General features: G+C 42.6%; 1 protein-coding gene across 1 annotated transcript in view; it reads left to right on the top strand.

The window, feature by feature from the left end:
• actr10 (actin related protein 10) overlaps positions 1-22,861 on the top strand; it is a 31,200-nt gene extending 8,339 nt beyond the window's left edge. Inside the window, exons 12-13 of the mRNA XM_086263840.1 lie at positions 21,513-21,714; positions 21,887-22,861. Of these exons, the coding sequence (XP_086119966.1) occupies positions 21,513-21,714; positions 21,887-22,068 (384 nt within the window). The 3' untranslated portion in view covers positions 22,069-22,861. The remainder of the gene's footprint in view (positions 1-21,512; positions 21,715-21,886) is intronic.
• Positions 22,862-24,357: the final 1,496 nt, after the last annotated feature.

Raw genomic sequence — 24,357 nt, 5'->3', positions numbered from 1 at the left:
TGGGAGAGAGTATGAGCGTGCAGCGTTTAAAGCGTGGAAGTACTGACCTTACTTTGATTTTGATTCCATAAAAAGTGACAAAAACATTAGCGTCCATCGTGCGTGGGAAGAAAACTTCTTTTTACAGCGAAAAAACCCCTAAACTTCCGAGCAAGCACCGAGTGCGCAACGACGTAATGGGAAATTCACAGAGAAACTCGCGGATTCTTCCACTGACCGCCGCGGCACTTCTGCACCAGGGTAAACCTCCGCCTACCGCAGTCCTGCTTTACAGGTGAAAATAGAGCAACAGGACCGCTGAGTCTTTGACTTTATTTATTTTCTGCTGTGTTTTACTTGCATTTATTTGAAAGACTGAGTGTAAACACAAAAAATATTTTATTTTATGTGCTGGAATGTGCAGAAAATAGGTTTAAATGTTAAACTAATTTATTCAAGTCAGAGAATGTTGCATATAATTAAATTTTTGCTTGATGCATAAAGTTAAAATATTAAAACTGATAAAACAAGTTAAAAAAAGAGACTTTTCCATTTGATTACATTTTGTATGATGGATTATGTAGAAAAAGTAGAATTGGGCTGAAAGATCTATCGCTTTATCACCTCTTCAGGTTGTAAATCGTGTTTTTAAAAAGTAACTATGTAATTAATTACTTTGAAAATAAGTAATCAGTAAAGTAACGGGATTACTTTTTGGGGGAAGTAATCAGTAATTAGTTACAGATTACTTTTTTCAAGTAACTTGACCAACACTGCTCCTCAATCATAGTATTTCTGCTAAAGCACAGTACTTCTGCTACATCATAGTATTTCTGCTAAATCATAGTATTTTTGCAAAATCATGGTATTTGTGCAAAATCATGGTTTTGGGGCCAAATCATAATATTTCCGTTATGTTATAGTATTACTACTAAGTGGAGGAATTTCTGTTATGTTATAGTATATGTGCTGAATATATTATATGTGCCAAATCATAGTATTTATCCCAAATTATAGTATTTATGCCAAATTACAGTATTTCTGCTAAAAAGCAGAAATAGTACCTTTTAGCAGGAATTTCTGCCAAAAGATAGTATTTCTGCTAAATCAGAGTATTCCTGCCAAATCATAGTATTTGTACTGAAACATAGTACTTCTGCCCAATCATAGTATTTGTACTGAAACATAGTACTTCTGCCCAATCATAGTATTTGTACTAAATGATAGTACTTGTGCCAAATCATAGTATTTGTGCCAAAGCATCGTATTTGTATGGAGTCATAGTATTTCTTCTAAATCATAGTATTTCAATCAAATCTCAGTAGTTGTTGTTAAAACGCAGTATTATTGCCAAATCATAGTATCTGTACCCAATCATAGTATTTCTGCTAAATCATAGCATTTGTGCCAAATCATGGTATTTGTGCAAAAATATTGCATTTCTGCTAAATCATAGTATTTCTGTAATCTTATAGTACTTGTACTCAATTATAGTATTTGTGACAAAGTTTAGTATTTGTACCAAAACATAGTATTACTGGTAAATCATAGTATTTGTGCTAAAACATAGTATTTCTTCCAAATCATAGTATAATTGCACAATAAAGGTTCTTGAGCCACTACTCGCCTCTGTCAGTGCGCCCCAGGGCAGCTGTGGCTACAATGTAGCTTGCCATCGCCAGTGTGTGAATGTGTGTGTGAATGGGTGAATGACTGAATGTAGTGTAAAGCGCTTTGGGGTCCTATGGATTAGAAAAGCGCTATACAAATGCAGGCCATTTACCATTTACCATTTACATCAGTGTTTGTGCTAAAACATAGTATTTGTGCCAAATCTTAGTATTTCTTCTAAATCCTAGTAATTCTGCTCAATGATAGAATTTCTGCTGTGCTGTAGTACTTTTTTGCTAGATTGTAGTACTTCTGCTAAGTCAAAGTATTTCATGTAAATCATAGTATTTCTACCAACTCCCAGTGTTTCTGCTAAATCATAAATAATGTTTTAGCACAAATTGTATGATTTGGCTCAAATACTATGATTTGGCAGAATTTTCTGTGTTTCAGCACAAATGCTATGATTTGGCAGGAAAAAAATATTATTTAGTATAAATACTAAGTTTTAGCAGAAATACTATGTTTAAACTTTAAAAAATTCTGCTATTTCTGCTAATGTGTGTTATTGAAATGAATGGAACACATTATCAATGTGGTCACTGATTTTGCATGCCGGGTTGAGCTGTGTTTTAGCTCAGTGAGATGAGCTTCCGTTCTCAGACTGGGAGGCCCGGGTTCAAATCCCGCTTATGGCAACATTTCTTTCGGTTAACAGTTAAACTTTTTTAACTCTTTTCAGCAGAAATTCTGCTTTTTCAACTCTTTTCAGCAAAATTTTCAGCCTTTTCACCTCTTTTTAGCACAAATCTCAGCTGTTTTCAGAAAAAAAAACCTCTTTTCAGCAGAAATTCTGCTGATTCACCTCTTTTCTGCAAAGTTTTAGCCTTTTCACCTCTTATCACCACAATTCTCTGCAGCTTCTGCTCATTTCAGCAGAATTATCAGTCTCTCCACCTCTTCTTTGTGTGAGAGAGTTTGGCGCAGTGAGATGAGTAGCCGCCTTGAGACCAGAAGGGCCAGGTTCGAATCCTGCTCAGGGCAACGTTTTTTGTTTTTTTTTTTTCCAACTTTTTCAGCTTTTTTCAGCAGACATCTTCAGCGTTAAGGCATCCACACAGCATTTTCGCAGGAAATGTATATTTTTCTAGTGATAATTGACTTGAAGTGGAAACGGTGGCATTTTTTGTTTTGTAAAACCCATCCGCACTGGAAACTCCCACCAAAGCAAAATACTCATACTTGCTGCACTGCTCCTGTAAAACAAAAGGGAAAAAAAGGAGTTGATAAGCTTTCCAGAGGTTGCCGGTGTCACTACTTACACAACGCTGCCTTATTACATCTAATGTTTTGGATTTGGATGCATTTGCATTAAACACATTAAAGTGAGCCAACACTTTTAAAGATCCTGCTCTATGAGCCATGACTGGAGTGCACTGACTGTAAACACGGGGCAACTTAAAATGTGTTTGCTTGCCCCTGCTAGCCTTGTTTTTATAAGAGGAAGGTTCTGTCAGCTCTCTCAGATTGAATTTTTCCTAAATACGAGGAGCATCGAAGTTTGTCCAGGCATTTACTGATTCTGAGCCTGTTTGCAAATCCCATTTAATTCCAGACCCCTGTACCATCACTGTCAGCTCTGTATCATAGCATGATGCCATTTAGAGCAGGGCGATATGGCCAAAAATATTTATCACGATATATATTTGAAAATTTGCGATAACGATATAACTGACGATATAATTGATGCAAGACAAAATACAACTCCACAACATTACTAGTGCAAAAAGACAACCTTCCTTTTATTTTCACTTAAACAAGAAGCTGGTTTTTATGTACATTAAAGCTATATAAAAATTTAACAGTGCGAATACAAATTCCTTGCTGAAAGTTTAACCAAAAGGCATTTCCAGTAGAAATGGGCTGACATATCCTGAGCATAACCATGTATAATATCCACTGAAGTTAAAAAGAGGTGCTTTGCAACATTAAACTACAGTGTGCAGTACGTATTTTTCGGACCATAAGGTGCATGGGATTATAAGGCACATTAAGCGAAACAAGGCAGTCAGATAAATCAAACTTTATTAAACTCATTCTTCTTGCTTCCTCCACTTCTGTACCATTGATTCATTAATGTTGAATTCTCTGGCAGCTGCTCTATTCCCATGTTGTTGCAGTATATTAATGACTAACCTCGTATTGTGGATGGATTATCTCAGTTGTTATTGTAACACACCCCAAGCAAGAGGGCGGCTGACAGATTATGTCTGGTTCTGAAAAAAACAGATAAATTATGAGATGGACGACAGGTAGTGTGTTTCCTCTCTCGCTTCTGCCAGATCTTTATTTAAACACATTCATGTGTTCACAACAGGTTGCAAAAACTTCTTAACATCTCTGTCTCACATTCCCAAAGCCCAAAATCAGAATAAACTAAAATAGTATAATAATAGTATAAACAAAAATCTAAACAGTCATCTCTGTTGTTTGTTACTAAGAGCTATAAATCACACTTTTTTTCACACATCGTTTGATAAAGCAAACATTCCAGTATTGTACCATATACTAATGGCGTATCTGTGTAGTGGAAATCTCCACATCAACATTGCAGAGCGATCAGAATTATTATAGGTTATTACACTAACTTTAGACAATAACAGTGACAACATATCAAACTGTCTCTGCGAACACATTAACTCAAATATACAGGAGCCGTGGTGTACCTTTGTTACAAGAGGGTGCCTTAAGTTTAGAAAACAACAAAGCTAACAGCTACTCTAGGATGTGGCGAGCTAAGCTAGCTCCTACTCTCGATCGTAACACATTTCAATGAGCAAAACAGACGAATACAGATCCCAGCAAAACAAACTGCTGGTCAGGTTTTACCCTTATTTGGCATGTAAATTATGTGGACCACATGTGTGGCCTTATTACTTACTAACCTGAAAAAAACAGATAAATTATGAGATGGACGACAGGTAGTGTGTTTCCTCTCTCGCTTCTGCCAGATCTGAAGACGAGCAGTAGCGTCACACTAAACCATCTCACTGGGGCGGAAGTGCCCCCTTGTGGCGTAACTAGGGATCACACCACATGTTGGATCTCCAACAAAAATCACAAGATTAAGGCCCTTCCTTAACAAAACTACACCTAAAAGCTTAAATCACATAATGTGACCACACATTACAGTGTGTCACACGCTCCCTGACAAAATAAGAATGGCTCCTGGCATTCAAACCTCAATTTTTCTCAAAAACATTGACACATACACTTATTCAATATAACAAAGGTGTGTATATGTAAGGTGTGTAAGCATATGAAAGGTGAGGTGTAAAGCATGTGGGTGTTGGAATATGATAAGGAACTGTCCATGGTGGCATGTAGGGTGAGGAGAGCGTTGCAACTGTAGGATGAGGCTGGTACGATGGTTCACCCAGTGTTTGGTATGTCAGCATCTGCCTTGGTTTCCTCTCCCTAGTCGACCTTCTCATGTCGCTAGTAGAACATCGTGGAGGGGTGCGTGCAGACAGTTCGTCCTCATTTGGAATTGACAGTTCATCATCTGCACTTTCTGATGGAACTGGGTCATGTAGTGAAAGCGCCTCTGGAAAGTTGTCTCCTAGACTGACTTGATCTTGGCTGACTGGCCGGCCAATACAGCTTTCTTCCCTGATGGGTACCTTCGCATGACTGTTTTCTTCACCGGAGGCTGGGTGGGGCTGTTCTGCAGTAGATATCCTATGGTAAGTCTTTCCTTTGATGGGCTCTCTTTCTTTTACAGGAAGCCTCAACCAGAATTTTCCAGTACTCTCTTCAGAGTCTGAGTCACTTGTTTCAGTCTGTTGCCTCCTCCTGCCTCTGTCCCCTGGCAGGTTGTTTGATTTTGTTTGTCTCTTTGGTGTAGGTTCAGGAATGTGCTGTGGGGCCTCAACTGGTAAGTCATTCACAAGTAGTAACAAGTTACGGTGAAGCACTCTAGTCTTATCCTTATCTCCTGCTTCTCGGTAGACGACATACACGGGGTTGTCAGCTACTTGTGCTTTGACTACGTAGATACTCTTTTCCCAGTATGACTTGAGTTTTCCAGGCCCACCTCTTTCACCAAGATTTCTAACGAGGACCCTGTCCCCAGGATGCAAGACGACACCCCTGAGTTTTTTGTCATAGTAGGATTTGCCTCGTGCGCTGGACAGTTTACTATTGTCACTGGCTATCTTGTACGCCTCAGTCATCTTTTCTGCCCACTTTTCAGCATAATGTTTGTGAGACACAGTTTTTTTTCTCCCCAACCAGGCCAAACAACAAGTCTATTGGGAGACGGGGGTGATGCCCATACAACAGAAAGTAAGGGGAATACCCTGTTGACTCATGCCGCGTACAATTGTAAGCGTGCACTGTTTGCTGAAGGTGATCTTTCCAGCATTGCTTTTCTTTGTCGCCGAGTGTCCTAAGCATCTGCAAGAGAGTCCGATTAAATCTCTCGGCGGGATTACATTGGGGGTGATACGGTGTGGTCCTTGAGTGTCCAATTCCAGCTTTCTCTCTTAAAGTCCGAAAGAGCTCGTTTTCAAACTCACGACCCTGATCGTGATGCAGCCTGCCGGGATATCCAAAACGCTGGATGAAATCACCAAAGATGCGCTCAGCTGCTGTCTTGCCTGACTTATTTTTGGTCGGGTATGCTTGAGCAAACCTTGTAAAATGATCTACTACGACCAGGATATATTCATATCCACCTCGGCTGGGCTCTAGGTGCAGGTAATCTATGCATACAAGATCCAAAGGTGAGTTTGAAGTGATTGTGCCCATTGGGGCACGGACATGTCCAACCGGTTTTTTTTGTTTTATGCAGGGACACTTCCTTGTGACATAGTTTTCAACTTCCTGTTTCATAAATGGCCAGTAGAACCTCTCTCTAGCTAGGGCCAGTACTCGGTCAGTACCAATGTGTCCCATGTTGTCATGGAGGTATTTTAGTACCTTGGCCTTGTAAACTGCTGGGAGAACAAGTTGCTGTCTTTCAGTAGTACGTCGATACAAAAGTCCATTGTCAAGGCACAGTTTGCTCCATTCATGAAGCAATCTCCTTGCAGCTTTACCTACTGTTTGTCGTATCTCGTTTGTCATTACAGCATTTGTCTCTTTTAGCCGAATGATTTCTCCCACTGCTGGGTCTTCCCTTTGAGCCTTCACCAACTCCTCACTGCTTATGGTTGGAAGTGAAGTTGGGGGGTCTTGGTTCGTGTTAGCAGTAAGAGCCAGGATGGCGACCCAAGCTACATCCTGTTCCTGGGCTGCTTTGGCCCCACCCCATGTGGTTTGCACAACTTCATGAGAGAGCCCCTCAGTACATGCTGTCACGTACTTCTCAATGTCAAGGGGCATGCGGGACAACGTGTCAGCATCTATATTTACCTTTCCTGGTCTGTATTTTATCTCAAACCGGAAATCTGACAACTCCCCAACCCAGCGATGCCCAACAGCATTAAGCTTAGCAGTGCTCATTATGTAAGTCAGAGGGTTGTTGTCAGTATAGATGGTGAAGTGTGGGGCATAATAGAGGTAGTCTCTAAACTTTTCACACACCGCCCATTTAAGCGCCAGAAATTCTAATTTCCCACTGTGCAGGCAATAGTTTTTCTCGGCTGGAGACAGCGTTCTGGAGCCATACCCAATAACCCTTAGCTTACCATCTTGCTGCTGATAGAGTACAGCGCCAAGGCCTTGCTCTGAGGCATCTGTGTGTAGCAAGAAAGGTAAGTGGAAGTCTGGGTAGGCCAGGACTGGAGGGTGGGTGAGCATGTCAATGAGTTGCTCCAGTGCCCCCTGGTGTTCACCAGTCCACACCACAGGAGTATTGGAAGACAGCTGACTGCCTTTGGTTTTCCTCTGGTGAGGTGGTGCTCGTGACATGTCAGACTTGGCTTGGAGAAGCTCATACACAGGCTTTGCGATACGTGAGAAGTCCTGAATATAGCTACGGTAGTAGCTGAGGAAGCCCAGGAGCCGCCTCACATCGCCAACAGTCTGCGGTGTTTTGGCCCTGAGTGACTGCACAGCCTCTAGATCCTTTGGGTCAATTTGCACACCCTCTGCTGATACAAGGCGACCCAAATATCTTACTTGTCTGCAAAAGAGTTCACACTTTTCAGGCCTTAGCTTCACACCGTGATGCTGAAGTGCTTTCAAAACTTTGCGGACGCCCTCAACATGCTCCTCAAAGGTTTTGGCATAGCAGAGGATGTCATCTAGGTAGGGAATGCAACATTCATCCCTAAATGCATCCAGCATCTCCTCCATACTCCTCTGAAAGGCTGCAGGCGCATTGGAGAGGCCGAAGGGTATTCTGACCCACTCATACAACCCCCAGGGAGTTACAAAGGCTGTGAGATGCCTTGAGCCCTCTGCCATAAATCCCTGGTGGTACGCCTTTCCTTGGTCAAGAATACTGAACCAGCAGTGGCCCCCCAGCGTATCGATCAGATCTTGGATACGGGGCAGTGGGTGCCTATCAGGTATGGTTTTCTGGTTTAGTAACCGGTAGTCGATGCACAGGCGTAATGTGCCATCCTTTTTGCGGACACATACAACAGGGGCAGCATAAGGAGATTTTGATTTGATTATCCAGCCCTTTGCTAGAAGGTCCTGGATATACTCCTTTACTTCGTTGAATAATGGCTTTGGAACTGAGCTGTAGGCTTTTTGCACAGGGATGTCATCTTTAAGATTTAGTGACAGCTCTAGGCTTGTAATACAGCCTATATCATTAGCATCCTTTGCAAAAGCAGCTGACTCCTCAAACAGCATTTTCTTTACAACTCCCTGCTGCTCCTCTGTGAGGTGATGTACATCAACGGGTGGATGCCACAATAGAGTGGAACAACTTGCAGTAGGTGGTGCAGTGGTAGGACTCTGAATCTCCAGGTCTCTGTTTGGGAGTGAGTCAGTCTCAACAATTTTCTTGATAGGCTGGATACTGCCAATCAAAGCTTTTCGAGGTAGAATAATGTCGTGTTTTGTCTGGTTTCCTAAAGGCAAATTTACATGTGGAGTTCTGCCCATCTGAACTTCTAAGAGGCCCTCACCCACATCTAGCTGTTGTAACTGTGGGCAATTTTCCTCAGGTTCGAACAGCACTAGTGGGTCGCCAGAGTCAAACTGTGGTGGTACTTTACATTTTACCCAGGTTACGCTACCAGCTGGGATGACTTTGTCTTTCGGACCTGTTCTCAGGCGCCCCTGAGCAGAAACAGGTTTTTTTGTCTGCACAAAATGGACAATAGTCTTTGCTGTGTCATCTGGGATGGACATTGCCCCACCTAGGAGGCGACTTAAAGTGGAAGCTAGCCTTTCTGGTTTTCCCTGAATCACTACTTCAACCACATTGAATCCCAAAAGTGGCATTTCTAAGGGCAACGAGCTCACCAGGAAGGGTACACTGACTGATAAATCTGGGTCCTCATTTCCTGGTAAGTTCAGGGTTATGATCACCCAGCCATCAAAGGGGATTAGCCCTCCATTGACCGCATACACTTCCAGTGTCTTTTTATCCTCCATGAGCTCAATTAGCTCAGTCAGGGGGCGAACGTCAAGATCAGGTAAGTACTTGTCTCTCCAATGGCGGTCTATTATGCTGACTTGGGCCCCAGTGTCCAAGAGAGCATTGACTGCGAGGCCATTGAGAATACACTTAGTCAAAGCTTTCCTACCTATTAATTTGGCAACAGGTTCATTGGTAGGCATCGTGTCTTTTAGGGGGTCAGCAGCAGTTCTCTCACGGCTATGCTTTTTGTTAACAGCAGCTGTTTCAATAGTTGTTTTGAAACTACTGTTCCCCGTCACCTTGTGGGTGGTGTCTGTTTCAGCTCCCCTGTCTGTGAATTGGGACTTGGGAAGGACTCCGGTTACTGTTTGTCCCCCCACAGCAACCGGTTCACGTTTCCCTGCTGCTTAGGGTTTTTTAGGCAACCCACAGCTCTGTGTCCCTGTTCGCCACGAGAGAAGCAGTGTTTACAATCTTGTAACCCCTCCTGCACACATTTTGGACAACCATAACGGCTTCCTCTTCTGGTTGCTTGTGGCTTGGGGGGTAGACAGCTGTATGACTGGCTCCTCTCCACTTTCTCTGCTAGGGTGTCTACTAATTTGGTGAGCACATCTATTTTCTCTGCAAGCTTCTGTACTTCATCTGATTTAGCTCTATGCTCTGTCATGTCTTTCTTTATATTTGCCTGCTTAACCTGTTCTCCCTCAACCTGTAGACTATGTGCAGCAGCTTGTCTTGAGCGTTGTGTTGACCCCAAACGCCTTTGTCGTTCACTTTCATCACTTGTTACCCTCATGACATGCTTTAGGATTGTCTCATCTGTAACTGTGTTGTCTGAAAGTAAAGGTTTAAGCTCCCTGCGAATATCGTTGTACTTGTGTCCTATTCCCTGATACACTGTGTGTAGGAAGACATCTTGTACTGTATCTGGGCTATACCTGATATCAGTCCCTGGCTGTTTTGACCCAAACAATATTCTTTGCTTCAGTCCAATAACACGGTAGAGGAACTGCTGAGGGGTTTCATGCTCATTTTGTTTGGCACACATTAGTTCTTGGAATAGTTCTGTGCTATTCCTCTCACCTAAGTGCGACTGGAGGAACCCCTTGAGCTCAGCCACAGTCATGTCTTCTTTATTGACCAGCATGTCCTTGAAATCTCCTGGCTTTATTATCCTTAGCACACCTCTCACGATCTCAGACTCAGTGAGATTGTCCTTTATCCCCTCCTCTATCTGTCTGCAAACACTGTTAAAGCTTATATCGGATGAGTGATCTCCAATTTGGCCTCCTTGAACTTTGAATTCACGGCGATGGATGTAGGACAGATCCTTCAATGATACTACTTGTTCGGGTCCTCTGTGTCTGGAAACGTCCATCTGTGTCTCAGAGTGATGTGGGACTGAGAGTGTAAGTTGTGCTGTAGCTTGAGGTGTGGGAATGTGCATCAGCCTACCAAGCTTTCGGCTCAAATCCTCATAGTCTAACAGCATCTTTTGGACATTCTCTGGTGAAACGTCACAACTGAGTTCATTAGTTGTCTCAGTGATTAGCTTGGCGTTTGCTGTTACAGGAGTGGTTACATTTGTTACATCAGAAAATAGTACATCAGTGTTAGCTGGTTGGGCTGATGCAGTAGGTGGGACAGTGATAAGTGGGGACATTGGCTTTGTATTTACACTTGACCCAGCAGGTAAAATTACACTACTTTGAGACTGAACAACCTCATCGACAACATCTTTTAGGGCTAGTAGTTCTCCCATGCCCCTATCCTCAGCATCTAATAAGTTCTTACTGTACATAAAGGCGTGGATGTACTCGAAACATCCCTCTGCGTCTCCGCTGGAAAGCTCTGCAGCATCTTTGCCTGGAGCAGGGCTGACTGTAGAAGCAATCTGGAAAAGTTCGTTTGATGACAGCGACAGTAGGCTTTTCCTGATGTCCCATACCAGGCTTTTCCTCTCCTGGTCTGCCATGACGACGTCTTCCCCAGTCTCTCGCAGTAGGTTGCTTTTGGGTCCAGCCCTCTTCCTCACTTGGTCTCAGCTTGTCTCACACAGACAGCTCACTTTGGGGCAGCCGGCATCACGCTGTCAGCTTTACCAGCACGAGGTGTTGTAGGTTGTGGGATTAGCTCATGGCAATGTGGAGAGCCAATCCCGGACGAGCCCCCAAGAATCTGTAACACACCCCAAGCAAGAGGGCGGCTGACAGATTATGTCTGGTTCTGAAAAAAACAGATAAATTATGAGATGGACGACAGGTAGTGTGTTTCCTCTCTCGCTTCTGCCAGATCTTTATTTAAACACATTCATGTGTTCACAACAGGTTGCAAAAACTTCTTAACATCTCTGTCTCACATTCCCAAAGCCCAAAATCAGAATAAACTAAAATAGTATAATAATAGTATAAACAAAAATCTAAACAGTCATCTCTGTTGTTTGTTACTAAGAGCTATAAATCACACTTTTTTTCACACATCGTTTGATAAAGCAAACATTCCAGTATTGTACCATATACTAATGGCGTATCTGTGTAGTGGAAATCTCCACATCAACATTGCAGAGCGATCAGAATTATTATAGGTTATTACACTAACTTTAGACAATAACAGTGACAACATATCAAACTGTCTCTGCGAACACATTAACTCAAATATACAGGAGCCGTGGTGTACCTTTGTTACAAGAGGGTGCCTTAAGTTTAGAAAACAACAAAGCTAACAGCTACTCTAGGATGTGGCGAGCTAAGCTAGCTCCTACTCTCGATCGTAACACATTTCAATGAGCAAAACAGACGAATACAGATCCCAGCAAAACAAACTGCTGGTCAGGTTTTACCCTTATTTGGCATGTAAATTATGTGGACCACATGTGTGGCCTTATTACTTACTAACCTGAAAAAAACAGATAAATTATGAGATGGACGACAGGTAGTGTGTTTCCTCTCTCGCTTCTGCCAGATCTGAAGACGAGCAGTAGCGTCACACTAAACCATCTCACTGGGGCGGAAGTGCCCCCTTGTGGCGTAACTAGGGATCACACCACATGTTGGATCTCCAACAAAAATCACAAGATTAAGGCCCTTCCTTAACAAAACTACACCTAAAAGCTTAAATCACATAATGTGACCACACATTACAGTGTGTCACATTATGGATTATCTCAGTTGTTCTCCTGACTGAAGTTTGGTCCGTTTACAGCATCCTGCCATGCGATTGCATTTGTCTCTAACTATCAGGCACGTTAACTTTTATAAGTGGAAAAGTGTTAGTGTTCGTCCTCCAGCTTCACTGTTTATGTCATGCTAACATAGCTGTGTCGCTAGCGATCACGTAGCACATCATTATATAGCAGCTAGCCCAACTTCAGTAACCCTACAAACGTCACTGCTGTTTAGTTTCCCGTCTTCATTTATGTTGGAAGTGATAGCAGAGCTGTACGTTTGAATTTATTCAGAAATCTCTCAGTCAGAACATGCTATATCATGCTTGGGTAACTAGCGAAACTAGCGAGCTAACTTCCGCTAGCTTCCTGCTAACTTCTAACTCCGTTAAATGTAATAAATTTTGTTTTCATGGATGCCTGGAAGTTAAACTTCATAGTTACACCTGGTAAAGCAGCAATGCTGATCGTTTTATTAAAGATGAAAGAATTTAGACAGTTTTTAAACTCTCAGTGATGCTGCAGTGTTCGTTTGACCTGAAGGTACGGAGTTTAGGACCCAGATTACTCCCAGATTTAAGAGCATCTTAGTCCGACAAATACGACAATAACGACGGCCGCTTGCATGTTCTGCAAAAAAATGTGCTTTGTCGTGTATCTGACAGACAAACGCCAAACCAGTTCCACATCACTGAAGTTGCACCATTTTTACAAACCAATTCTGGTTCATCTGTTTCACTCAACAATCGGCCATGTGCGTATGAAAACAAAGGCACTGCGCATGCGCGTTTTACTCCCATTCTATCGCGATATTTCATTTTCCTATCGTTGCCTAACATTATACCGGTATTACCGTGAACGGTATAATATGGCCCAGCCCTAATGCCATTCTCACTCTCCTTCTTACTTGGGGAATATGAGTACCTAGTTTGGCTGAGCGTTTGACCTTGACCTTCAGTGTTAGAGCAAGTTCAAACAGCATGGAGCATTTTGAAATCTCAAGTGTTTACAGCTTTTTGAATCATTTGGGTAAAAATCATAAAAAATACCATTTTAGGTTGTTACTCGAGGTTGTCAGGCAGAGGTCATACATCAGCATGTGGTTACAAAAAGCAAGCTTTTATAAAAGTTTTAAAAGTATGTTGTGATAGAGGCATTATCAGACATCAAAGTTTGGGGGAGTTGCACTCTGCGTGCTCTTGTTATTACTAGTAACTCATTTGATATAGTTTAAAATTGAGTTAAACTGAGTGTAAGCGCCAGACGTCTGCTTTATATTTTATTTACGATTGAGTTCATGTTTGTTTTATTATTCATAGATTCATTACATAAGTGCAGTAGTAGCATGAAACCCTGTGTGAGAGGGAAGGGGAGGAGCATGGACAGAGAGGTTAGGAGTCTCACGGTTTTCTGACCGTGTACACAGCTAGTATTGGATAACTGCTATTTTTTGGAATTTTCATGCCTTTTTTTTGGAAGGAGTTCATTGTTACATCCTCAGTTTGTAATAAATAAAACAGTCTTCAAACCATAATGCAACTGGAAGCATTTCTTTTGGAAACCAGGAACACGCGTCAGCCATAGACTCCCCTTTTTTGAACTTGGTTTATTGGAAATTACCCTACATTTAGTCAGAAAACCTTCTTGCTCCTTTTTTGGGAAAAGGAATACTGAAAAGGATCATGTTTAGCAACGCCGTGCACTGTGGATTGAAGGCAATAGCCTACTTGGAGGAAGAATGAGAGTGATGAAGAACTAGTGTGTGGAAAAAGAGAACCAAAAATGACAGAAAAGGCTGTCGAGGAAAAGCTGCACAGGTTGACCCAGTCTAGAAAGGCTAAGCTAGGCCACCTAACTAGCCAAGCTAATCAGCTCGAACGGCTAATGGAAGATGATGCTAACGTGAATGCTGTTAAGCAGAAATTGCGTTTAGACTACCAAGATTCATTTGGAGAACTGTGTAAGATGAATGATAGTTTGAGAGTATTAATGCATGAGGAAGAATTTGAAAAGGACCAAAGTTCTTGGTATGAACCTAATGCTAGTCGTATTCGTGGATTTATGCAACATGTGGAAACGTGGGTTAAAGCAGCTGAGGAGCGCACAGAACAAGCTAGACAGTGTGATGCAGACATCCAGCCTTCCGACAGTGTTTCTGTGATGTCCGCTGCATTAAGCAGTAAAAGCAGGAGGCGCAGGTCAGCCGTTGGGAGCCAAGTGTCCACTGCTTCCTCAGTACGCCTCAAAGCTGAAATGGAGAGAGCCACATTGCTTGCACAAGCAACTGCTCAAACAAAAACAAGAGCTTGAACGACAGGAAACTGAGTTGAAAGCAAAAAGAGAGCAGCTAGATCTGCAAACTGCTATTGCCGCCTCTGATGCTAAAATAAAGGTATTAGAGAATTTTGAAAATGAGCGCTCGTCACATGTGAGTCCTGCATACCCAACGACTATTGATTCTGGATTCATACCATTACCTGTAAGTCAAACTCCAGTCACCAACACAGAAAATGGATATGGGGAATTCATGCCTTTACAAAATCACCCTATTGGTACGCAGCAGTCTAGAGTGGATTTTGTAGCAGATGAGCAAGCAGTTGAAACACTCTGTACTGTTATGACACGTCAGAATAATATAACGGAGCTGATGGTGAAACAACAAAAAATGATGACATTGCCACCTTTAGACATCCCTACCTTCAGTGGTGATCCTCTAGATTACAATACATTTGTAAGCGCCTTTGAGCACGGAGTAGAGTCTCGCACTGAAAGTCCTAAGGATCGCCTCTACTTCTTAGAGCAGTTCACTAATGGACAGCCGAAAGAGCTAATAAAGAGCTGCCTTCATATGAAGCCAGATGTAGGCTATCACAAGGCTAAACAGCTCCTTAAAGAGCATTTTGGAAATGACTACAAAGTTGCTGTAGCCTACATGAACAAGGTCTCAAACTGGGCACCTATCAAGCCAGAAGATGCAGAAGCTTTAAATGCGTTTTCACTCTTTCTGACAGCTTGCTGTAACACCATGGCTGAAGTGAGTTACATGGAGGAACTTGATAACGTCGCAAGCCTGAAAGCCATTGTAGCAAAACTTCCATACAAGTTACGTGAAAGGTGGAGATCTGTTGTGTGTGGTATGCAAGAGCGAGGCGACAGACGAGTCAAGTTCAATGATTTGGTGGAGTTTATTAATAAACAAGCCAAAATTGCACTTCACCCTGTTTTTGGTGACATAAAGGATAGCACCACTGCTAAACCATTCACCATTAAACAAAACAGTAACAAGGATCAGAAAAGGGTTGTAATGAAGAAGTCATTCACCACCAGTGCCATACCATTGGACATTCAGGAGAAAGACACAAAGACAATGGAAAACACAAATTATGTGAAACCCACTCCACAGGCATGTCTGTTCTGTAACGGTGGGCACATCATAGACCTGTGTGGTAAGTTTAAGGGCAAGCCACACAACGAAAAGTTGGAATTTTTGAAAGGCAAAGGACTGTGTTTTAGCTGTTTGAAGCAAGGTCACATGAGCAAACTTTGTAAGAGAAAGGTGAGCTGTGAGGTATGTTCTCTTGCTCATCATACATTGTTGCATATCAAGAAAAGGGACACAGACGCTGACACAGAGAAGAAAACTAAGAACAGTGAAAGTCAAACAATCTTAAGTGCCTTTGTCTGTGCAGAGTCTGAGGATTGTGGGCCAACTGGGGCCGGGGAAGATGACTGCACACTTGCAATAGTTCCTGTACAGGTCAAAGCCAAAAAGGGAAGTGTAGTAGTGCAGACTTACGCCTTCTTGGACCCAGGAAGCTCTGCCACATTCTGTACAGAGACATTAATGGACAAATTGAAGATCACTGGAAGGAAAACTGACATACTACTGAAAACTATGAATGAAGAGAAACCTGTCTGTACTCATGTAGTGTCAGGCTTGGAGGTCAGTAGTTTATCTGGTGACGACTTTATTGATCTGCCAGATGTCTTCACACAAAGGACAATACCTGTAGGAAAAGAAAACATACCCCTACAGAAAGATCTCGAAAAGTGGCCTTACCTTAAAGAAGTAAAACTGCCTCGAATTGAGACTGACATTGGATTGCTTATAGGAGCAAATGTACCTAAAGCAATGGAGCCATGGGAGGTTGTAAGCAGTGTAGGTAATGGACCGTATGCTGTAAGAACCAAGCTAGGTTGGACTGTGAATGGACCTTTGAGAGAAACTGGCTGTCATGCAGACAAGAGAAACCCAGCCAAGGCTAATGCAAACCGCATATCAGTGAGCCGTTTAGAGAACCTGTGGCTTCAACAGTTCATGGTGGATTTTCCAGAGGGAAGAAAACATGATGAAGTGGAAATGTCAAGAGAGGACCATCAGTTTATGGACATGGCCATGGAATCTGCAAAACTGATGGATGGCCACTATACAATATGTCTACCTCTGAAGAACAGATTGGTCAACATGCCAAATAATCGCTCAGTCGCTGAACAACGAGCACGTAACTTGAGGCTTAAATTTCTCAGGAATGACTGCTTCCGACAAGAGTACACAGACTTCATGGAAGACCTTCTTAAAAAGGGCTATGCAGTACAACTGTCAAATGGTGAACTGGCGCACAAAGAAGGAAAAGTGTGGTATATACCCCATCACGCCGTGTACCACCCTGTGAAGCAGAAATTAAGAGTTGTGTTCGACTGTGCAGCATCCTATCAGGGCACATCCCTGAATGATCAACTTCTTCAGGGTCCAGATTTGACCAGCAGTCTCATTGGTGTTGTCATACGATTTAGACAGGAACCTGTTGCAATTATGGCAGACGTTGAAGCAATGTTTCACCAGGTGAAGGTGCCTGACGGTGACTCTGACTTACTTAGGTTCCTCTGGTGGACAGGTGGCGACTGCAATCAAGCTTTGACTGAGCACAAGATGACTGTGCATTTGTTTGGGGCCACATCCTCACCCAGTTGTGCCAATTTCGCTTTGAGGAAGTGTGCTGAAGACCAGAGTAGGCAGTTCAGAGCTGAAGTTGTTCAAACAGTATTGCAGAACTTTTACGTTGATGACTGTCTCAAGTCTGTCGCTACGGAGGAGGCAGCTATATCAATGTGTCAAGATCTAATGAAAATCTGTGCCAACGGAGGCTTCCGTCTCAACAAATGGGTGAGCAACCGAAGGAAGGTGCTTGACTCCATCCCAAAGTCTGAACTGGCAGCAGAAATGAAAAGCCTGGACCTGGATCATGGCAAACTTCCACTTGAGAGGGCCCTTGGTCTCAATTGGTGTGTTGAGTCAGACACATTCAGATTTAAGATCAACATCAAGGATCGCCCATTCACAAGAAGAGGACTTCTTTCTGTCATTGGATCAGTGTATGACCCATTAGGCATTTTGGCGCCAGCAGTCTTGCCAGCAAAGATTATCCTGCAGGAATTGTGCAGATTGAAGATCGGGTGGGATGACGACTTACCTGAGCACATAAAGAGGCGGTGGACTGACTGGTTAACCAGCCTTCCTGCTTTGGAACACTTCTCAGTTGCAAGATGTTTCAAGCCCAAAGATTTTGGAAATGATGTATTTGCACAACTACATCACTTTGCAGATGCAAGTGAGGATGCATATGGCTCAGTCAGCTACCTACTCATGCGTAACACGAGCAATGAGACACAATGTGCATTTATGATGGGCAAGTCCAGAGTGGCGCCTCTCAGGCCTCCTACCATACCCCGTCTGGAATTGACTGCTGCTACAGTAGCCATTAGGATGGATAGTGTCCTGAGAAGAGAGCTACAACTGAACCTTGCAGAATCAGTTTTTTGGACAGACAGTACGGTGGTGCTCCAGTATCTCCGGAATGAGACCACGCGTTTTCGTACGTTTGTGGCAAACAGAGTTGCAGCTATTCTGAAAGGCTCTGATGTGGAACAGTGGAAACACATCAGCACAGACAAGAATCCTGCTGACTGCGCCTCAAGAGGGCAAAGAGTAGATGAATTTATGAAGAACAGAACGTGGGTGTCTGGGCCAGATTTTCTTCGCAGTCCAGTAGAGTTTTGGCCTAACACTCCATTGAATTGTCCGGAAATCACTTCTGGTGATCCTGAGATCAAGAAGGCCACAGTAAACAAAATAGAGGTGGAAGAAAATGTTGCTCCATTCAAGAGACTGATAAATTACTTCTCATCATGGACAAAGTTGAAAAGAGCGGTGGCGTGGTTCCTGAAACTTAAAGCCTTACTTTGGAGTCTCTGTCAAAAACGTAAAGAGCTATGCGTAACCAGCGTGGAGAATAGCTTTGACAATGATCGACAGCTGAGGCAAAGTCAGATTGACAGTTTCAGGACAAGCTTTAAGCCTACACAAATTTCAGTGGAAGACCTGAATCAAGCAGAGCTCGATATAATCAGATTTTGCCAAAAGGAGAAATTCTCGGAAGAGGTTTCAGCTCTTCACAAGGGACAAAGTGTGAAGCGCAACAGCCATTTATACAAACTGAACCCTGTACTACAGGAAGATCTGTTGAGAGTTGGTGGAAGATTGAGCTGGGCAGCTATGCCGGAAATCGCTAAGCAGCCTATTATCCTGTCTAGAGACTTTCACATTTCTGACTTAGTCCTCCAACAGATACATGAAGAAACTGGGCATGGAGGGCGCAATCACATGCTCTCTGAATTGCGACAGAAGTTTTGGATCCCAAGTGCCAACACAGCCATTAGAAAGATCATCGCAAAGTGTGTGACATGTCGTCGCTTGCATGGGAGAGTTGGGAAACAACTGATGGCTGATCTTCCACAAGAGCGAGTGTTGCCAGATGATCCACCCTTCACCAGGGTTGGTGTAGACTACTTCGGCCCATTCGAAGTAAGACGTGGAAGAACCATCTTAAAAAGATACGGTGTTATATTCACTTGTTTAGCGGTTCGTGCAGTACACATAGAGCTGGCCTCATCATTAGACACAGATTCATGCATAAATGCAATCCGGCGCTTCATAGCACGGAGAGGACAAGTGAAGGCGATTCGCTCAGATAATGGGACAAATTTTGTTGCTGCCAATCATGAGCTGAAGGAAGCAATCGCTGACTGGAACACTTCACCGTTTCAGCATCTATTTCAACAGCATGGAATTAAGTGGACATTTAACCCTCCCACTGCTTCACATCATGGCGGAGCATGGGAGAGGTTGATAAGATCAATACGAAAAGTGCTGAATTCTACTGTGAGAGAACAAGTTCTGGAAGAAGAATGCCTTCATACAGTCTTATGCGAGGCAGAGTCGATCATCAACAGCCGACCAATCACCAGGGCATCAAGCGACCCAAATGATTTGGAGGCTCTGACACCTAATCATCTTTTGTTGTTGAAAACAAAACCTTCATTGCCTCCAGGATTGTTTGACCCGAATGACCTCTACTCACGACGTAGATGGAAACAGGTGCAATATATGTCCAATCTATTTTGGAAGAGATGGACTAAAGAATACCTACCTCAACTTCAGGAACGTCAGCGGTGGGCCACAGCATCAAGAAACTTTGCAGAAGGAGATGTCGTTCTTCTTGTGGACGACTGTGCACCACGAAACTCATGGATTATGGGAAAGATCATCAAAACTGTTCCAGACAAGAAGGGTCTCGTTCGCCGAGTACGGATAAAGACAAAGACTAATGTTTTGGACAGACCCATCACCAAGATTTGTCTGCTTGTGGAATCTGAATGGGCTAGTGGTAAAGACTAAGCCCCTACGATGAGCCATGTGCTAGCAACCTCTGGCTCTTTCCTTCTTTCTCTCTTTCCTTCTTTTCTTTCTTATTCTTTTTCATCTGTTCTTTTGGAAATGGACAGAAACCAGCCTTAATATACTTTGCAAAGCTGATTGGCAAAGTATTGGACAATTCATTTGTCTATAAATAATATTTTGTCATGTGTTTAAACATTGGATATGTCTAAACGTGGTTCATATTAAGTTTGTAAAGTTAAAAAATGTGGTAATTGTTCTAAGGCAATACATTATTAGAACAATTAGGGGCCGGTAATGTAAGCGCCAGACGTCTGCTTTATATTTTATTTACGATTGAGTTCATGTTTGTTTTATTATTCATAGATTCATTACATAAGTGCAGTAGTAGCATGAAACCCTGTGTGAGAGGGAAGGGGAGGAGCATGGACAGAGAGGTTAGGAGTCTCACGGTTTTCTGACCGTGTACACAGCTAGTATTGGATAACTGCTATTTTTTGGAATTTTCATGCCTTTTTTTGGAAGGAGTTCATTGTTACATCCTCAGTTTGTAATAAATAAAACAGTCTTCAAACCATAATGCAACTGGAAGCATTTCTTTTGGAAACCAGGAACACGCGTCAGCCATAGACTCCCCTTTTTTGAACTTGGTTTATTGGAAATTACCCTACACTGAGTATTAGCACCACCCGTGACCAACATGACCAGATTTTGATAGAACATCTGTTAGATTGGGAATAGTGAAGGTGGGAGTGATCTCTGTCAGCCTAATCTAATGCATACAGTCCCGCCCGTCGATTCTACAACGTTTGTTCACACTATTTGGTGTGCTTCAGCTCAGTGTGTTATGTACTATAATGCAGGCTTCATAATTCCTTTGATTTTTGCTTCATTGATCTTTCCTAGTGGTGGATTTTAGTTTGTTCCTTGCTCTCCTTTACTGAACCTTTAGCATCTCTGGCTGGAGGAAGTTAGCAACCCCCGCAGCGTTGTTCTGCACATTATCCAGCAGTTAAACGGGCTGTGCAGTTTGACTTTGTTTGGCTGCTGTGATGCAACCATTCAATGCAACTAAAAGCATTGTTGCTCTTCACTACGGGGATCCAGTCAGTCCAGAACAGCCTATTTAAACTCATAAACCCAAACAGCCGACTTCACACAACTTCACACTTTTACTGTAATGATGTAAACGTTTAAGTCGGATGTTACACAATAGTGAACTGCTCATAATGTTCTGATGTATTGCAGCTCCCCTGAGACCACTCACAATAACGTCACAGTCCCTGTTATGTATCATGTTGTTTTAGCCCATTTTACCAGAATCCTTCTGTAATGCTGGGATGACTCCCACCTCCTGCCTCTTTTTCCCCGTAGCAGCAGTCGGATAGTGAAGAACAGATGTTTTCCACTGTTGTTGTTGTTTTTTTTTTTGTTGTTTTTTTTTTTTTCAAAATATCTGTTTGTGTTTGTTTTAGTGCCCCATCGACACCCGTAAAGTGCTCTCTGAGAACCTGGTGGTGATCGGAGGCACCGCCATGCTGCCCGGCTTCCTGCACCGCCTGCTGGCAGAGATTCGCCTCCTGGTGGAGAAACCCAAATACAGTAATGTGCTGGCCAGCAAGAGCTTCCGTATTCATTCTCCCCCTGCAAAGCCCAACTGCACTGCGTGGCTTGGAGGTCAGATATGAAATTAAATTGAATATTCATGCTGAAGTGAAGGCTTGTGGATTAAAAAATCCATCACAATCATCACTTCTGATAAAACACACTGCCAGCATTTTTCTACTTTTAAGTAAGAAGAAAAAAAAGTTTGTGGCTCCTCTTGTAACATTTGTAAACTCCTCACCAGGTGCCATCTTTGGAGCCCTTCAGGACATCCTAGGCAGCAGGTCTGTGTCACGGGACTACTACAACCAGATGGGGCGAATCCCAGACTGGTGCTGCTTGAGCTCCCCTCCTCCCGAGTCTTTGTATGAAGCAGGAAAGACCCCTCCTCCACTGATGAAGAGAGCCTTCTCTACAGAGAAGTAGAATATATTAATTCCAACATTTCAGTAATCTGTAACATAACATCACAACACTTGAAGTTCACTCTTAACGACACAAACAGCTCAACGTGTTTTTAATGTCAGGTCATCAACCTTACAGTTATTGTATGTGTTTTTATTTTGACTGTTTGATCAGGCAAGCAGAGTTTTGGAAAGAATATCAAAAGAAAAGAGCAGATGTTTGGATTTTTCAGCATTTGGAATATTTTTGCACATGAATTCTCGCTCTATTAAATCTGGAATATTGTCTGAGCTCCACGAAGCTGCGTCTTCTGTTAAAGCCTCATTTAGCGAGATGCTAAATCTGTATGTACTTCTCTCACTCTGATCCACACCTCCTGTTTTATTTTTTTTTTGGTTGGTTTTTTTGTTTTGTTTTTTATTTTCCTGTACTGTTTTTGCACTTAAAGTGAGTCGCACAATCCACTGAAAAGTTTCTAGTCACTACCAAGGTAAACTTAGTCATTGATTTGTCAGCAGACTTACAGAAAATGCTGCTGTGCAAGTCATTTATTTTGGTCACAAGCTACGCTTCCTGCTTCTATTTAGTGGGTCAGCGTGATGCAAAGTGTTTGCCCACACGTACGCAATATTGATGAAGTGTAATCAGGCTGAGTAACTGAGAAGATTTGTGTGTGTGTGTGGTGTTTTATCGTGTTGTTCTGTAGTCCTCAAACCCTGTGGAAATACACAGTCAAACATGCTTTCAGTGATTTTTCTCCCATGAAAAGTGGTAACTGTAATGTTTTATAAATAAATATCCAGACTGACAGGAGGATGTTTGTGTAGTTCTGGGATTAAAAAAGAAAAATGAAGAAATTGAGTTATATCCACTGCCTCTGCACTCGTGCTGCACTGTGTTTAGATGACGGTGTAGGTTATGTTCTTATTCAGCCCTGCCCCGACACACTGTTAATGCCTGCATGTCCTGGAACCGAGTCACATCTGTTTGGCCTTTTGGGTCACATTAATCACTCAGTGCTGCTCTGTCTGACGGCTTGGGAACCAGTAGCATTTACCCACAATGCACCTGTATATCAAGACTGGCAAACAAAATTGTGGGAAATCAAATGTTTGGATTTCAGTGACAGGAATAAACACTGAGTGATGCAGATGAAACGAAGGTGTGCATTTGTTTCTTTTTCATTTTCTTTAGTGACGGCAGTAAGCCGTCATTTCAATTTGGAGTGTAAAGTGAAAGCTTTGGTGAATGCTCAGGCACAGGCAGAAGTTTGATCGTACATGAATGATCCTTTACTGAACATCAACTAAAAACAGACTTGCCCACATCTGCACATACAGAGCAGCGCTGTCCCACCTGCTCCCTCTGCTGCAGCTGAGGGAAACCCCACGTTCCCCTGAATAGAAGTGGGACTGGAGTATCAGCGTGGTTCCCAGAGACAGGAAACAGCAGCTGTCCGTCTCTCTGTCTGACCTCTTGTCTATCTGATTTGGAAGCCTAGGTGGGAACTTGGAAAGGGGACTCCCCAGATATTGGTTCAGCCCTTCCTTTTAGATTGCAATAAGCGGTCATTACACAAAATCTTTATTTGATCAAAAAGGATCGGTTATGACTTTTTATAATTTTAACCATATGAATTCACCATATGTGCAAGTAATGTGAGCCAAAAGCTCAGGCTTCACTTTTTTCTATACTCAAAATCTTTGACGTTAATGAGATCAGACAGCCCTTATGCAGTCATTTTAGCCATAGAGCTGTGGCTGTCAGCATGGAAGCCATTCAAACCTTCTGTTTGTAAGAGGCAGCCAGTCAAAAGAAAGTTGGTTTAAAAGGTAAGGAAGGGAAACTACACTAAAACAGCCTATTTCATACAGTGGATGAATTGAAGGGCTTCAAAAGGACTTGGTATAAGAGACAAATAAGAAGTCGTGCAAAGCTGCCTTGAAGAATCCACAAATATATGAAGTTGGAACTTGCATTGTAGGCCTGTGCTAGGCTTGGTGAGTACACTATATTTGCTTTCTTTTTAAAATAACAAGATTATCATTGTTCATTTAAGATTTAAGATTTGAATGTAATTTTTCTCTGAAGAGCACCAAACAAGACCAACATCAGTTTTGTGGTGAGAGGGAACACATCCTCCGTCTTTGGTATCGCCTCCACAGAGGCTATTTTTCAGAACGCACCAGACTAAGTATCCCATAAATCACAGTGGCTGTGAAAGCACATCTGAGCCCGCCTTATAAATGTAAGGCCATGCCCTGCAGAATCCGAGAACAAGAAGTGTGATTTGGCTAGCTCGCAGCACTT

Source organism: Aulonocara sp. 'chitande type north' Nkhata Bay, linkage group LG15 (genome assembly GCF_057382095.1).
Source record: "Aulonocara sp. 'chitande type north' Nkhata Bay isolate Kocher_YH1m ecotype deep benthic linkage group LG15, A_spYH_male_GT1.1, whole genome shotgun sequence".
NCBI classification, from domain to species: domain Eukaryota; kingdom Metazoa; phylum Chordata; class Actinopteri; order Cichliformes; family Cichlidae; genus Aulonocara; species Aulonocara sp. 'chitande type north' Nkhata Bay.
This window is presented reverse-complemented; position numbering and strand designations above follow the sequence as displayed.